General features: G+C 33.8%; 1 protein-coding gene across 3 annotated transcripts in view; it reads right to left on the bottom strand.

Moving 5' to 3' along the window:
- Positions 1-17,725, bottom strand: part of hexa (hexosaminidase A (alpha polypeptide)) — a 24,865-nt gene extending 7,140 nt beyond the window's left edge. Inside the window, exons 1-12 of one of the 3 annotated variants that reach the window (XM_056452324.1) lie at positions 17,353-17,725; positions 15,291-15,395; positions 11,848-11,913; positions 11,710-11,756; positions 11,515-11,625; positions 10,668-10,769; positions 9,026-9,158; positions 8,419-8,599; positions 8,245-8,331; positions 5,828-5,900; positions 5,559-5,733; positions 2,816-2,940 (exon numbers count right to left, since the gene is read on the bottom strand). In XM_056452324.1, the coding sequence (XP_056308299.1) occupies positions 2,903-2,940; positions 5,559-5,733; positions 5,828-5,900; positions 8,245-8,331; positions 8,419-8,599; positions 9,026-9,158; positions 10,668-10,769; positions 11,515-11,625; positions 11,710-11,756; positions 11,848-11,913; positions 15,291-15,395; positions 17,353-17,608 (1,374 nt within the window). In that variant the 5' untranslated portion in view covers positions 17,609-17,725 and the 3' untranslated portion in view covers positions 2,816-2,902. Of the gene's footprint in view, positions 1-2,765; positions 2,941-5,558; positions 5,734-5,827; positions 5,901-8,244; positions 8,332-8,418; positions 8,600-9,025; positions 9,159-10,667; positions 10,770-11,514; positions 11,626-11,709; positions 11,757-11,847; positions 11,914-15,290; positions 15,396-17,352 lie in introns of those variants that run through there. The other 2 variants (XM_056452323.1, XM_056452322.1) reach the window with 2 other exon arrangements.

Below are 17,725 nucleotides of genomic sequence, written 5' to 3'. Positions count from 1 at the left end.
CGGTTTACCCCACAGTCCAATGACATGGGCTATAGGTGAATTGGGTAAACAAAATTGGCTGTAGCGTATGAGTGTGTGTGAATCCGAGTGTGTATGGGTTTTTCCCAGTACTGGGTTGCAGCTGGAAGGACATCCACTTCGCAAAATATATGCCGGAACAGTTGGTGGTTCATTCCGCTGTGGCAAACACTGATGAATAAACTAAGCCAAAGGAAAATTACTGAATGTAAGCATGAAATAAGGTGGCAAAAATAAACATGTGAGACCTCAAATGCAAGAAGCAGAGCTCAATATCCACTGTGGTGCTAATAACGGAACTCTTTGGAATGCAATACAAATGCGCCAGTCGTAGCTTTGGTAATGCAAGTGTAATGTAAACAGCAGTATGGACCATAATCAAATATTTCTGTTTTGGGGGCTCCTTTATTTCCTGATATTTTCTTCGATGAATAACAATCAATCAATCAATCAATCAATCAATTAATTAAAGTAAGTAAATAAATAGCGCTCATCCAGTAGCCAGCTGCAGATATTTTGGTTGCCAGGCAACAGAATGGTGATATCATGTGCACATGCACTCTAAAGCCACAGTCACAAAAGAGTTTGAGCATGTGAAATTCTGTTGTATGGAGCTGCAAAAAGGGGTGGGATTAAACAAGATAATTAAACGTTAAAAAAAACGAGACATTGCTCCATATCTTAAATTTCTGCCCAGACACCCGATTGGTCTCATGCAGTCAAGTGATGTGATTTCACAGGTCAGAGTTCACAAAGCTTGAACTTTCCAATGCAGTGAACTACAAAACTTGTCGCAGGAGGTTGCATTTCCGGTCTGCTGCATTCGCTAGAGTATGAATGGATGTCTATGGGGAGAAAAGTGCAGTGTGATGGCAGCTTACCGCAGAGAGGTAGAAAGATTTAAATCGGAGTTAAGCCAAAACTTTTTTTGCAACTTATTTATACTTGTTAATTAGTAGTTTGCTTTCAGTATGTGCCGATTAGATGCAACCAGTCTTGTGTCTTCCCAGCCAAGTTCGCTTCCCGCTACCTTTGAAGGGATAATTCACCCAAAAATTACATTTCTGTCATAATGTAACACCCTTCACTTGAGCCAAACCTGTTGGATTTTCTCTATTCTGTTGAACACAAAAAGAAGATATTTTGACAACAAAATCTAAAAATCTGTAACCATCGACTTCCATAGTATTTGTTTTTCCTATTATGGTTACAAGTTTTTAGCTTTCTTCAAAATATCTTCTTTAGTGCTCAACAGAATAGAGAAAATCAAACAGGTTTGGAACCATCTGAGGGTGAGCAAGTAGGGAGTAAATTTTTATTTTTTATCAACTACCCCTCTGACGAATTGCTCAGGTCCCAGGTTTGAGTATTATTTTCAAATACATACAGGTCTGGGTCGATTTGTGTTCGGGTATAAATTTTTTAACCTGTGGAGACCTCTATCGTGGGGTACGGCAATCAGTCTATGCAGATGTATAAATCAGAATAAATTCACTGGTGGTGTGAATGGAGCTTGAGAACAGTAGCCAGCATCAAGATGATTACTATCAGTACACAACTTCTAGCGAACACTACTTACAAACTTGTTTTTTTACTTCTGATCAAAAAATGAAAAGACATTCACTTTGAGTTTATTGGGACCTTAATTCTGTACTGACTATACAGTTGAAGTCAAACTTATTAGCCCTATTGTGATTTTCTTTTCTTTTTTAAACATTTCCAAAATTCTGTTTAACAGAGCAATTAAATTTTTTCAAAGTATTTCCGATAATATTTTTTCTTAAGGATATTTGTTTTATTTTGGCTGAAATAAAAGCAGTTTTAAATTTTTTAAAAAACATTTTAAGGTCAATATTATTAGCCCCCTTAAGCAATTTTTTTTTTCCAATAGTCTACAGAATAGACATGGGACGATAACCGTTTTCAATGTATACCGCGGTTTTTAAAAAATGTTATGCATTACCGTTCCTAAGGTATAAGTAAGATGTATGTTTTTTACAACAACAGTATCTCCAGCAAAAAGATCTCCAAAGATGCTGATTTGAATTCATTTATTTATCTGTGTTTTTTTAAACTAATGAAGATAGCAGAAGTCAAATATTCATTTTAATTATTTAGCCTGACATGTTTACTGCTCCAAAATATTTGAAATGTTTCTTAAATAAAATATTTTGTGTTCAAATGGGTAAAAAGTTTTTATTTTTTTACCAAGACATTTAAAAAAGAACTTATTTTAGAGCAGTAATCATAATACCGTCAAACCGTGATATTTTTATCCAAGGTTATCATACCGTCAGAATCTAGGCACTGCCCCATGCCTACTACAGAACAAGCCATCATTTTACAATGATTTGCCTAATTACCCTAACTTGCATAATTAACCTAGTTAAGCCTTTAAATGTCACTTTAAGCTGAACAGTATCTTGAAAAATATCTAGTAAAATATTATTTACTGTCATCATGGCAAAGATAAAATAAATCTGTAATAGAAATGAGTTATTAAAACTATTATGTTTATAAATGTGTCGAAACAAATCTTATTTTCTTTAAAAAGAAATTTGGGGGGGGGAGCGGTGAATACACTGAGGGCTATTAATTCTGACTTCAACTGTACTAAAACAACCAGCCTAAAAATCTAGACCTAGAATCTAAAAAAACCAAAAAAGAATTACATTCTCATTAATCGACTGTAAGCATATTTTGGATACTTCAAGTTTGAGCCCAGTCTAACATGCTCCTTAACACACCGGAGAAATTTTGCGGCTGCACTGCGTAGGAGTTACGCCAGTCCTGGCCGTAGCTGATGTGGTTGATGTACCAGGGGGCAGAGAGCAGAACCCTGTGCCCGGCCTTGGTCATCTTGCTCAGTTCGGTCTGATAAGTTTCACCCTTCCAGATTTCCAGAACTGTGCCCAGTGGAATCTGAGAGAGAGTAAACACACACGAAATGCTGGGTCACAAGATTTACCAGCCTGTTCTGTCATTTAAAAAAATGGGGATTTACACATTAATCGAGAATATTGGAGAGCGATGATAGGAAATTATGGGCATACGAGGTGGAAATGAGATTTAAAAAATTTTGCAAAACTCAAAAAACCCACATGAAAACCAGAGGTCAACATTTAAAGTAGCAGGACAAGGTGTTGATGAATTAAAACAGTGCTTTTGGTTTGATGTATAAAACCAGTGCTTTTTTTTTTGGTTTTGCTTTAAATCTTCTGAGTGGCAGAGGAAACTGCTTGTGTTAAATGTACATTGTTTGACATATTTGAGTTCATAAGTCGACTCATGACTGACACCTTTTGGTAAAAAAGTGCTTTGCAATGATTATGGATCTTAGGGCCAATAGGGCAACTTGTGGAATATGTTATCTTTAAAAAAGTAGTATTGTAAAGTTAATTAGTGAGTGAATTTATTGTTGTTTATATGTTATTGTTACTAAAGCTAAAATGAAATGAAGCTGAACTAAAATAAAATATAAATGTAACAAGAAAAACTAATACTTAAATGAAAATTAAAAATACTGCTTTGGCAACTAACTGAGAAGAACTGCTAAAACTTTAACAAAGACTAAAATTAGAAAAGTAAAATAAATGAATAAAAAATAAAGTGTTTTTTAAAATGTAAATAAACAACAAAAAAAAAAAAAATAATAATAATAATAATAATAATAATATTACACATAAATTTTGCATTGCCAATTAATATATGTATATTAGGGGTGTGAAAATTAATTGTTTGACGCGAACAATTCGATATCGGTTCTGTAATAATCATAACTGGTTATTTACTGACGTCATTTATGACAGTAGTTTACTATGGTGAGGGAGGAGACCACGAGTAATTAAAACGCTTTGCTGGACAGTCTTTCACTGACAGGAAAGTACATCAGAACCCAGCCAGGGAAAAAAAAATGAAAGCTGAATCTCTCTTTATCTGTGGCCCTTTTGACCTATTGGCGTGTTGGTGAGGTACAATAAAAAAATGTATCTCCTTTTTCAGCTTTTACAACAATAATGTTACTTGTGGAGCGAGTTTTCCCCATCGCGTCGCCGTCTATAATGGATCAGCTGATCACCGCAGTCATTTAACATCAGTGTCCGTGTCACTGTTTGCTGAACAGCACCACAGTTACGCTGATCGTTAAAGCAGGCGTTTCAAAACTCACTCAACAACGAAGCAGGCGGGATAATATTTACATTTGTTTATTTGCTACAAATGCTCATGTTGTTCTGTGCATGTACTTGAGCTTTGTTTGATACATTCAGGTAAAATTAAAGGTACAGTACATATATCTGACTGCTTGTTTTAAAGAACAAAATTGTATTACAATTAAAATATAGATAAAAAAAGATATTTTTAACACAAGAATAATTATGTTGCTAAGTAAAATATCAAACTGTGTATAGAAAGCATCATCAATGCACCGTGATGCACGAGATATCGGATAGGGTATATGCAGAGGCTTTTTTTCTTACCATACTGATAAACTTCCGGTGAACGGTTAATGTGACTTTTTCAATTTTATACGGTTCCTTTTACAGCATCGATGTTGTAATGTAATTAAAATATAATCAGTTAAATAGACTTTGGCATTCATTTAGTTGCTCAAGTGTAAAACGAGATAAAAAGCCGTTTACACGCATGCGCCCATCAGGATTAGCAAGCTAGCTCAAAAGCTTTATTAAATAAACTGGGGTAAAATAGATGTTCATATTTTAAAGACATGGCGCAGAAAAATGTAATTTAATGCAATGCTTCTTAAACATTTTGAGACCCACTTTATATCGTATATCACTCAGGAAGTGGAGATCGCTGATTTTTAAAGAAAACAGACCTTAAATGCACCAATTTTGTAACTGCCTACAATTCACCAGAAGTGCTGGACCCAGGTTATTGACAATTTAAAAGTCCTTCTGCATATACCATATTGCACCAAATCGATGGCATGATAATTGTAACTGAACCGAACCGTGAGACCAGTGTAAGTTCACACCCCTAATATATATATATATATATATATATATATATATATATATATATATATACACACACACACATACATACATACACACATACACACACACACACACACACACACACACACACACACACACAGAATAAAAGTAAAAGTATAAATGCTAAAAAGAGCACTTAAATAGTCAAAATAATCATAACTGCTCAAAATATTGTTATTAAATATTATATTCTATATTTAAAAATATTCTATAAAATTCTGCAATCTGTAAAAGCTCAAATAAAAGTAAACAATTTAAATGACAAATGTTGCCACTAACAGTTAGTGGTGAAGTATTAAAACTAAAATTTAGCTCAAAATAAGCTTAAAACAAAATTATATAATAAAGTTATTTAAATATTATAAGTTGACTCAAAATATTAATAAAATAAAAAGATTTATATAAAAAAACTTTTAGCAGAACACACACGCATGCTGCATGGACATGATAAAACCGAATTAGCACTACACTGAACCACAGCACTGCAGTCTTTTGTTAGTAATTTGACAGACAGGTTCTGACCCCTGAAGGCTAAGGGCCGGACTCCATAGTATCGCGCCCAGTTCTGAGTGGGAATGGGCAGGTCCAGGTAAAACGGCGCTGCCAGGATCACCTTTAACCCTGCTTTAGTAACCCGGCGCATCTCGCACAGATAACATCCCTGCTTCCAGACCTCCACCACGTACTGAGATCTGGGCTAGAAGAGAAGCGCTCAGTCCTGTTAAACACACATACACACACACACTTCCGTCTTCAGGTCTGAGTGTTTGCTAGAACAGATTTTTACTCACTCGTTCGTGGTAGTCAAACACGTCCTGCCAAACAATGGAGGTTTTGTTGAGAGCAGCCGTTATGTTCATTATACTGGAAAAACAGAAAGGAATATAGATAATATAAATGATATAAAATATATATATATATATATATATATATATATATATATATATATATATATATATATATATATATATATATATATATATATATATATATATATATATATATATATATATATATATATATAAATAAGAGTGAAAAACAACAGATACAGTAGCTTAACAATGTTTATTATGCAGCAAATCTGGCAACTTTCTTGATTTAACTTTTTTCTGAATCAACTATTACTACAAGATCAAAAAGATCATTAGTTGCAAAAACTAAACTAAAATAAACATTTAAACAAACTAGTAAAATACTTGTGAAATGTAAATATGTATTATTTTAGAAATGCAATATATACAGTGTATGTTTCAAATGAGAAATGTTGTCTTACTAAAAGGAAAAAATAAAGTGAAATGTGAATTAAAAAAATTTATTTAAAATATATACCAAATAGGTTGTTTTTTGGGGGGCATTAAATTTTTTTTTTTTTTAAATAAAATAAAAATGTCAAATATTAACAATGAAAATAACAAAAGCACAGACAAAACACTAAACCCTAAACAAAAATGAAAATCCCAAATATTACATAGTAATAGATCAAAATTAAACAAATGTTTAGCAAATTAAACATTTCTGATGTACTTCATTTTATAAAATTGTTGGGAAAAACAAGATGAAGCACTAAAATGTCTAAAACTACATTTAGAAAAAATTATAATAAATAAATAAATAAATAAATAATAAACCCCAAATGTATAGCTAAAATATAATCAAAAGAATAAATAAATATAAATAAAATATAATAGTTCTTTATATACATTCATTCGTTCGTTTTCTTTTTGGTTTAGTCCTTTTATTAATCAGGGGTTGGTTGCCACAGCGGAATGAACCGCCAACTTATCCAGCATATGTTTTACGCAGCGGATGCCCTTCCAGCTGCAACCCAACACTGGGAAACACCCATACAGTCTTGCATTCATACACATACACTACAGCCAATTTAGTTTATTCAATTCACCTATACCACATGTCTTTGGACTGTGGGGGAAACTGGAGCACCCGGAGGAAACCCACACGATCACAGGGAGAACATACAAACTCCATATAGAAATGCCAACTGACCCAGCTGGTGCTCGAACCAGCGATCTTCTTGCTGTGAGGCGATCGTGTTACCCACTGCGCAACCCTGATGCCCTTATATTTAAATATATTTATATATTAAATATATATTTAAATTAACATTTTAATGGGATATATATATATATATATATATATATATATATATATATATATATATATATATATATATATATATATATATATATATATATATATATATATATATATATATATATATATATATATATATATCTATCTATCTATCTATCTATCTATCTATCTATCTATCTATCTATCTATATATATATATATATATATATAATGAAATCCCAATAAAATGTTAATTTAAATGAATGATCCAATATTTAACAGAAATAGAGTATGAAAGGTCTCTGGAATCATAATAGACTGGAGACTGCAGTAATGATGCTAAAAATGAAACATTATTTTAAACTGAATTAATATTTAATAATAATATTATTTACTATATGTTTGACTAAATAAAAATAGAGTATTGGAATAGTGGTGTATGTTGTTATTTTCTGTCAACAAAAATTTCGGTCAAATAAGTTATTGAAGACAAAGATTCAGGAAAAAGGATTCTCCATTTTACATATTTTGTCCACATATTAATTATGCAAAGAAATAAAATAAATAAAAATGGTATCATTTTATTTTGACGGTACCTTTAACACATTTTGTTGAATTTAAGTTACATTGCATCTACATGCCAACTAACTCTCATTAGATTATAAGCAGAGTGTTAGGTTGGGGTTAGGGTTATGGTTAGTGTAAGTTGCCATGTACTTGCAAACTTTCTTATAGTCATTTAAATGTCTGTTGAAGGAGCATATCAACAGATATTAAGCAGACAGTCTACTGAGACTTAAATGAGAATTAATAGTCAACAAAATGTGCAATAGGGACCATCAAAATAAAGTCTTACCATAAAATAAACCCACCCACATCCCAGGCCACCTCTCAAAAGACTTGTTTACAAAGTCTGCAGAGTTCAAAAATATGTACTAAAACATTACATATAAATGATGCATTAGAACGTAGGGTTTTGTCTAGGTAACAGTTAAAAGGATACCAGATTGTCAAATTTGTCAAGTTTTTTTTTTTTCAAACAGAACCAATTTTGCTCCAAGTCATTTCTCCAAGTCAGAGTGGTATATGCTGTTAAACAACTCACAATTCCCCTCACCTCTCCATATAGAATGACTCCAGTTTGGTAAAATCCCTCCCGAATCCCATCTTTTCCATGAACTTTCCTACATTAGGATTTGACTGCCTGTTTGAGAAAAAAGACATATTTCAAAATCAAAAGTACCACAGTTTTTGCTTTTAACATGTGTATTACATGTGATAAAAAACATACCAGCATGCAAAGCTGACCTCATCCCCTCCTAAATGAACATACGAGTCTGGAAAGACGAACTTCACCTCCTTCAGGAGACGCTCCATGAACCTATAGGTGGTGTCCACTGTTGGATCAACAGGGCCGAAAGTTCCAGAAGGCATACTGCCCTTATAACAGGGGGTCAAGAGATCTGGCTGGCCTGAGAATTCGAAAAAAAAAAAAAAATTGTATGTATATATGTAAAGGAGATTAGGTTCATCCCAAATTGCACACTTATACTATTTACACACAATGGCATAGAATAGTGCATAAGTGGTGCTTTCTCTCTGAAAATTGTAAAAAGAAAAAAAAAAGAATAAACTTCCTGATGGTGAATACGGTACCATACTATTTGGTAGTTTGATCATTTTTTCTCTAATCTGACTACCCTTAAATGTTGCCTGGGAAACGGTTTAAGTTTCCGTTTGGTAAAAAAAAAGTTAGTGCGCTATTTTGGATGACAATAAATTCTACACTACACGGTTTAGCGTATAAGTCCGTAAGTATATAAGACAACAGTAGGTTTGTATTTAGTGATGATTAAATATATTTAATATCTTATAAACAAGTATGTGTGTGTTATTACCTTTTCCCCATGATTGAGTGTGTCCAGGCGAGTCAAACTCAGGTACGACTCTAATGCCCCTCATCCTGGCGTGTTCAATCACTCTCATCACATCTGACTGTGTGTAGATGTGAGTAAACGGATGAAAAGCTCCCTACAGAAAAACATACACCAGTGTTGTTGTTATCTAGAACTTATATATATATTAGTTCTAGTTCTAGTGCCTGTTGTTGGTGTCCCGAGAGGAAATCCTCTTGCCGACACCAGAAAAGTTCATCAAACTGGGTTCGGCTCAGGCCCCGTTTACACTAGTTTTAAAAAGACCTTTTAGAATGAAAACAATCTGCGTCCAATCTGCGTTTCTGAACAACTCTCCGTCTACACCACGCCACTGAAAACGCACATCATGTGAACCCACACACACACACACACACACACACACACACACATCTACCCAGATGAGAGCTGTGCTCGTCAGACTGTTCATCTATAGCTGGATCCAATCTCGCTATATTTGTTAAACGTGATATTTAATTCATCTTGTTGTCAATATCTAATGACATATTGCCCGACTTTGGTCTTTTGAATCTATTAATTGTTCTCAGGTAAGGTGTTTTGAGCGCAAAGATAAGCTAATAATTAATGTAACCATTTACACTGATTCTGCACATTTAACAGATTGCTTGCCTTTATTTCCTATAATGTATAAACTTATTGTACGCTATACTTTTATAATGGCCATTATTGATTTTTAAAACTAATATTTAGCAAAAAAGTGGGTATGTTTTGTGTTTTCATTGAAAATAAAAGGAGGCAGTAATGTTGTAGGCTTCGTTTTGTTATAAATATGCATACAGTGAAGATGACGCTCATATAAATAAGCAGCTACACAACGCCTGAACATTTCTGCTGTCTGTTAAGTTGCTAATATCGAAATGAAAATAGGCAGTTCCTTAAATCATGTTTTCATTTTATTGTTAAGAAAGTGAAACAACGAGTTTATCAAACTTGCGAAGTCTGAACTTACAAGGAGACGATGCAAGACTGAACTGTGTGTAGACTACTTAATATTGCGGAAAAAGCCCCAATCAGATTGCGAATGTCTGCAGCCCCGAATGTCTGCAGCCCTGCCTCTGTTTTCAGATGTCTCCATTTTCCCCCATCCACACTAATACAGAGCAGCAGCGTTTTCGAATGAAAACGAATCCCTCAGCATTTCCAAAACGCTCCGTTTTCTGCGGAGTAGTGTGGACGGATGCCGTAATCATAGGAAAACTTATGCGTTTTAAAACTAAAATGTATCAGTGTAAACGGGGCCACAGTCTGAAGCACCGCTGTGAGGATCTAGTGGACTCGGCACCGAACAAACATGTGCTGTTTTTCAGCATTTCTAAAAGCACATAAGCCAGCTATTCTCTCAATAAAATCCATGTTAGCCAGTTAGCAACGAAGCTAGTCACCAGGCAGACAAAAGCCCTGCCCATGCTGCAAAACCACGTCTTTTGTGAGGTAAATTTGACGCGCGAATGAAGCGAGTAAACTCAAAATGTTCACGCGTCCATTTACATGCGAATAGCGCGATTTATTCATGCCGTGTCTGCTGTGAACACAGCATTAGAGAACAATTTAATGTGAGATGATTTTACAGTTTTTTGTACTGTACCTTTTTACTGAGGTCAGGAAAAGTGCGGCTCTGGTATGGAAATGAAGGGTCGTCCACTATGTGCCAGTGGAAGACATTTAATTTACTATATGCCATGGCATCCTAAGAGAAAAAAATATTCAATGCATTTGAAAGTTTGGAATGTTATTTTTGTACATTTATTTAGCAAAGATTAAAGCATTAAAGTGTTTGAAAGTACAGTACAGCGGTCACTATTGTCATCAAAGAATCATAAACAAATGTATTGTGCTTAACATAATTAGCAGCACAACTGTTTTCAACATTGAAAATAGCTTGCTTTGACTATGCTTAAACACCAAATTAGCATATCTAATGATTTCTGTGTGACTCTAAAGACTGGAGTAATGAAGAAATATAGCTTTGTATCATATAAAAAACAAATTATTAAATAAATAAATAAATAAATAAAATAAACATAAAAACACATAAATAAATAAATAAAAAGATAGGTAAATAAACATTCATAAAATAAAAATATAAATAAATAAAAAAGATAAATGAATAAAATAAACATAAATACAAATAAAAATAAGTAAAATAAAAAATAGATGAAATAAAACCTCAATAAAAATAAAAAGATAAATAAAATAAATTAAAAAATAAATTAAAAAACATAAATAAAAACAAATAAAAATACAAATAAAAATAAATAATAAAAATGAATAAATAGATAAATAAAATAAACAAATATAAATAAATAAACACGTGCACACACATAAATACTTAATTTCAAGAAAATATAAATAAAAAATCCCCAAATATTATAATACAGTGTGAATTATAACTTTAAATGTTTTAATATTTTACCCTCAGAGTAAATACATACCAAGGTCTTCAAGATAGCATGGAGTGGTAAATAATGCCTAGAAGTGTCCAACAAAAGTCCTCGAAATGCGAAACGTGGGAAGTCCACAATCTCTGTCTTGTTAATAAAATACTGCATGAAGAGAGTAAATGAACATATTTAATACAACACTGTTTATTACAACCATGTGACTAAACACCATCACATAATACTCACAGCGCCATAATCATCACGGTACACAAGCTGACTGAAGGACTCCAGACCTGAATTTGAAAAAGACACAAATATTTAGCACCTTGGGTTATTTAAAAACTTTTAAACGTAAATTAAAAAAAAAAAAAAAGTATATCACACCTCTCAAAGCGCCCCATACAGTCACTGATCTCAGCACAGCCTGGCCATCTGACACACTCAGGTTATCTGAAACAACAAAACATCATTAGAACATAAAAAAAAGGGCTCAGCATGAAATGACACAAGCAAGCTCATTTTTAAAGGAGTCATCAACATTTCCTTGCTGTTTTGACATATAAGAGATATCTGTATTATCAAAACATCCTGCAAGTTTTACATTGCTAAATCTCCTTCTTAATGTAAACCAAAACTACCAAGGTACAAAAATGGTCAGCTTAAGTGCTTTTACTTTGTGATGCCAAACACAGAAAAGTTTAGATTTTTGCTACACTCCAAACAAAAAACAAAAAAAAAAACAAAAATAAAACTTTAAGTGCTCTATTTTAACAATCTAGGCACAAAGTCTATAGTGCATGGCACAAAAGCATTAATGGTGTGTCCGAATCCTGGCGCATGGTCTAACAATGTTGTGCTTATTCTCTTAATGAGTTACGGGTGTGTTCAGAGTCTCATCTCTTATTCCCTTTAAGAGTCAGTTGCATCGCACCTTGGTGCATTTGCTATTAACATGGTGGACTTTGTAAGAGGAAAAACTGAATGCCTCACTAGAGAGAAAACGGTTAAACAGACCATCTACAGCGCAAGGATAAAAGAATGAGACTCCTCCATTTGGCCTCTTTACTTTTACTTTACTCCTTTACTTTTGTGGATAAGGAAACACCGTTGTACACACTCCACTGAAGACATCCATAAGCCATGAGCTGGTCTGAAAATAGCAACAAATCATGCCAAACAAGTCTTGCGCCTTATTGCACCGGCTGCATGATGGGGCCCTAAATATTGTCTGACAGCTTGCGTTTGACATCATCTGGCACTTTCAGTGACGACTCAAACCCCAACCCTCGAAAAAAAAGTTCACTTATTTTGATGACAGCCTTTCCACAGGTTAGTAGTAAGCTAATGTAATGTTAATTGCATAATGCAAATCTTGCATTTATGCTAACAATCAAATGATCAAAATAAATATATTAACACAATTGAAAAAATACAAAATGAGAATTGATGTATATTTTAAACTTTAATCATATTGTTCAAATAAAATGATTCGAATAACATTTTTTTGTCAAATAAAAAGTTTTTCTAGAGTCATCCACCATAATTTAGTGACTCAAAACTATCAGTTTTTTGTACCATTTTAAAAGTATCGATTTGGCACCGGTATCGAAATAACCCCAAACGATACCAAATCCAATTAAGTTACTTTTTAGGCAAAATATGTGAAACTACAAGGTCTTTTATAAGCATCTAATTATGCATTGCAAGTAACACGGGTTAAGTAATAATATTACTAATAATAAGTAATATTACTAAAATTGTCCATAGTGTATGTGTGTGAATGAGCCTGTATGGATGTGTCCCAGTAATGGGTTGCAGCTGGAAGGACATACGCTGCATAAGACATATGCTGGATAAGTTGGCAGTTCATTCCTCTGTGGCGACCCCAGATTAATAAAGGGACTAAGCCGAAAAGAAAATGAATGAATGAATTGCTATTCTAAGTAGCACGTACTCATAATATTTAAGTTACATTTTTAAAAATGCAATGCGAGTTATGTTTCAGTTAAATTAACTTTTCAAAATAAATTACAGAATTAAAAGTAACGAAATCACATTGAATCATGGGTTCTGGCTAGAAGAGCATCTGCTGTGTAAAACATATGCTGGATAAGTTGGTGGTTCATTGCGCAGTGGAGACCCCTGAGCTGAAAAGAAAATGAATGACTGAACGTTGAATCATATACAGTAAACAGTTTTTTTTTTTTTACTGTGTATACACATATATTTTACAGAATATTTTTTTTAGCTAAAGTCAATATGAAATAGTGTGTCATTGCTTTGAAGTATTTTGTGTTTTCATATATTTAAAGTTTAATACTCTTTAAGCGTTTTTATAAAGCTAAAAGGTCTTGTTCGGCTCAAATTTAAAGAATTATTCATTTATTCATTCTTTCATTCATTCATTCATTCTTGTCGGATTAGTCCCTTTATTAATCTGGGGTCGCCAAAGCGGAATAAACGAACCGCTAACTTATCCAGCATATGTTTTATGCAGCAGATGCCCTTCCAGCTGCAACACACCTATGGGAAAAATTTAAAGAATTAAAGGAGTTTAATTACAATTGTCTGTGCATTGAGCTTTATAGGGATCGTAAGTAGTGTTAAGTCAACTAATTTAATGGAGTAATTAAGTTACTTTTCAGACATACTAACTACAAAAGTCATTTAAATACAATTTAATTATGTAATTAATTACTTTATGAAGTAACTCACACAATACTGTTTATTACAGGTAACTAATAAAATGACAAAAATAAATAGTAATACTTTCCTTACTTTTTCAGTAGATAAATGTGATTACAGTAACTCGTTAATTTGTAGCTAATTACACCCAACATTGGACATTGGTAATAATAAAGAAGTAGCCTTAATAAATAAAGTATCATATCAGGCTGTATATACGTTTAAGTTTGGGGTCTAATTCTGTTTTTATGAGGTCTGTTTTGGGTTGTTTTTTTCTTATTACATTTGTGTGTGTACAGTACGTAAGTGCTTTTGTGACATATCAGGACACAAATCTGTATAATGTCATAGTTATGATACAGGTATTACAAGAAGGTGGTGAAATATGAGAACATTGCTGATGTCCTCATTTCTCAAAAAACTTATAAATCACACAGAATACGTTTTTTTGAAATAAGTAAAACTGTGCAGTTTCCTGTGATGGTTCGGTTTAGGGGTAGGGTGGGGTAATGGCAATGCAAAATGGAAACCTATTTAATGTCCCCGCAATTGACAAAAACAAACATTTGTGTGTATGATGGTTTCTAGTGATAATTCAGGTCACCTACAGATTTTAGGACCTTGGAAGATCTCTAGTTTGTGCAATCATCCAGTCACTGCTCACAGCGCACCTGTTTATGTTCTTGTTTATGCTAGATTTAAAGGAACACTCCACTTTTTTGGAAATGGGCTTATTTTACAAATGTTCATGTTCTGTTGGTTTCATACACAAAGTAAATATAGACGAGTCAAGCTTTACATTTAAAATAATTAAAACCCCTTTTTTTTTTTTTTTTTAATAATTTTTGAGTATATGCCAATGGTCTAATCCAATTCAATGATCTATGCTAAGCTAACCTAAAATTTATCCTGCCAGACCCAGAAATCGACTGAATGGATTTTTTAAAAAATTGTAAAAAAAAAAAATAAATAAAAAAAATAAATAAATCAACCATTTAACTTGAGTAGAGTTGTAAAATCTATTTTCAAAAAAGGTTGAGTGTTTCTTTAACTGTAGCAGCTTCCAGAAGCAAACACATGAAAGCAAGCGAGGTGTAAAAACACTCTAACGCAGTTTTATGACATAGCCAGGAAGTACTCACAGCTTTCATCTGAATCTTCGTCAGGGTAACCGTCACATCCTCTGGTTTTGACACTCACTGACACGACAAAGGCTTTTGGCTCCAACCACATGTCATGAAGCCCTTCTGTTAAAAATATTGATATAACAAAACACATTAGGCTATTTTATTTTGAAATGTGCTTTTATGAAATATTTGGATGTCTTTAAGCTATGTGAACCTACAAGGCCTTTTATAAGTGTGTAATAAAAGCCCTATTTATTTATTTATTTATTTATTTATTTGTTTATTTATTTGTTCGTTCGTTCCTCTAAAATATGTCAAAGATAAATAATTAAATAAAATAAATAAACTACCAATTACTTAAAATACTTAAATTAAATAGGAAAAATAAAACTTTATAGTAGTCTAAAAAGCATAGATTTCGGTTTTATTTTGCATTTTCATAACGTAACTTGGTGAGATCTTAAAACTAAATTTTATTACATCAAATGTATTAAATTAAAAATGCATTTAATACATTTTTCAATAATTGTAATAACGGCTAAAATAAATATTTATTGTCTAAATTATATTTTAATCCTCCAAAAAAAATTAAAGTTTATTTTTTATTTTTAACATTGTTTTTTTACGTTTTTTATTTTATTTTATTACTTTTAAGTAATAATTTAAACATTCACTATACATCGCTAGCATATATAATGCAAAAATCAAAGTCTCGAACATCTGTTACTTTTTACATGTATAAAAGATTAACAGTCACACTTTGCAATCAAGTTTCAGCAGTTAATGTTAGTTACTAACATGAACCAATATATAGCAATACCTGTACTGCATTAATTAATCACAGTTGAACAGTTACTTATGCATTTAAAAAAATGCTTGTTAACATTAATTAACGCACTGCAAGTTAATATGAACTAACAATAACTAACACTCTCTGGCCACTTTATTAGGTACACCTGTCCAGCTGCTCATTGACGCAAATTTCTAATCAGCCAATCACGACAGCAACTCAATGCATTTAGGCATGTGGACATGGTCAAGACAATCTGCAACCCGAGCATCAGAATGTGGAAGAAAGGTGATTTAAGCGACTTTGAACGTGGCATGGTTGTTGGTGTCAGACAGGCTGGTCTGAAACTTGAGTATTTCAGAAACTGCTGATCTACTCTGATTTTCTCTAGGGTTTACAGACAATGGTCTGAAAAAGAGAAAATATCCAGTGAGCGGCAGTTCTGTGGGCACAAATGCCTTGTTGATGCCAGAGGAGAATGGCCAGACTGGTCCAAAGCTTAAGGAGGGTGGGCTACAGCAGCAGAAGACCACACTGGGTGCGACTCCTGTCAGCTAAGAACAGGAAACTGAGGCTACAATTCACACAGGCTCACAAAAATTGGACAAAAGACGATTTGAAAAATGTTGCCTGGTCTGATGAGTCTCTATTTCTGCTGCGACATTTAGATGTCAGGGTCAGAATTTGGTGTCAACAACATGAAAGCTTGGATCCACCCGGCCTTGTATCAACGGTTCAGGCTGCTGGTGGTGGTGGTGTTATGGTGTGGGGAAATTTTCTTGGCACACTTTGGGTCCATTAGTACTGTAAGTACTGTTTCTGACCATCTCAATCCCTTTATGACAACATTGTACCCATCTTCCCATGGCTACTTCCAGCAGGATAATGCGACATATCATTAGGCGTGAATCATCTTAGACTGGTTTCTTGAACATGACAATTAGTTCAATGTACTCAAATGGCCTCCACAGTCAACAGATCTCAATCTAATAGAGCATCTTTGGGATTGGTGAAACGGGACATTCACATCATGGATGTGTAGCTGAGAAATCTGCAGCCACTTCGTGATGCTATAATGTCAATATCTCTCAGGAGTATTTCCAGTACCTTATTGAATCTATGGAAGGAAGAATTAGGGCAGTTCTGAAGCCAAAGGGGACTAACGCGGTAGTAGTAATGTGTACCTAATAAAGTGGCCGATGCGTGTATGTTATGCATGTTAAGGTCTTGTTTACTACACGGAAATACATCGGTTAGATTGTTTTTATTTCACAAAACACTACTAACCCTTAGTGAAGTCAGGGAATATGATGGAGAAGTATCTTTTGAAGGCAGTGTCCAGCACGGAGCATCCCGTTTGTGCAGCGGAGTCCTGGCTGTATGTGAAGGAGAAGAGCTGCGGGCTCAGCCCGGAGCTGTCACCGGACTGCTGGATCTCCTGAGGCAGCGGCCAAACTCCACACACCCGCTCCACAAACTGACTGACAAACACAGCTAACAGCAGACAGCAGCGGAGACGAGAAGAGTGTGCGGTCCTGGCCATGTTACGGGGTCTTTAGCCGTGTTTCTGTGTGTTGTTGGACTGCAGGTTCTGCGGTACAATGAAAATGCGCTGAAACTGTAAAAACGTGCATCATATGACTGAGCGCCAGTGTTTCTG

The sequence above is a fragment of the Danio aesculapii genome, chromosome 25 (genome assembly GCF_903798145.1).
Source record: "Danio aesculapii chromosome 25, fDanAes4.1, whole genome shotgun sequence".
In the NCBI taxonomy this organism is placed as follows: Eukaryota; Metazoa; Chordata; class Actinopteri; order Cypriniformes; family Danionidae; genus Danio; species Danio aesculapii.
The sequence above is the reverse complement of the archived record's forward strand: the minus strand, read 5'-3'. Positions and strand labels throughout refer to the sequence as shown.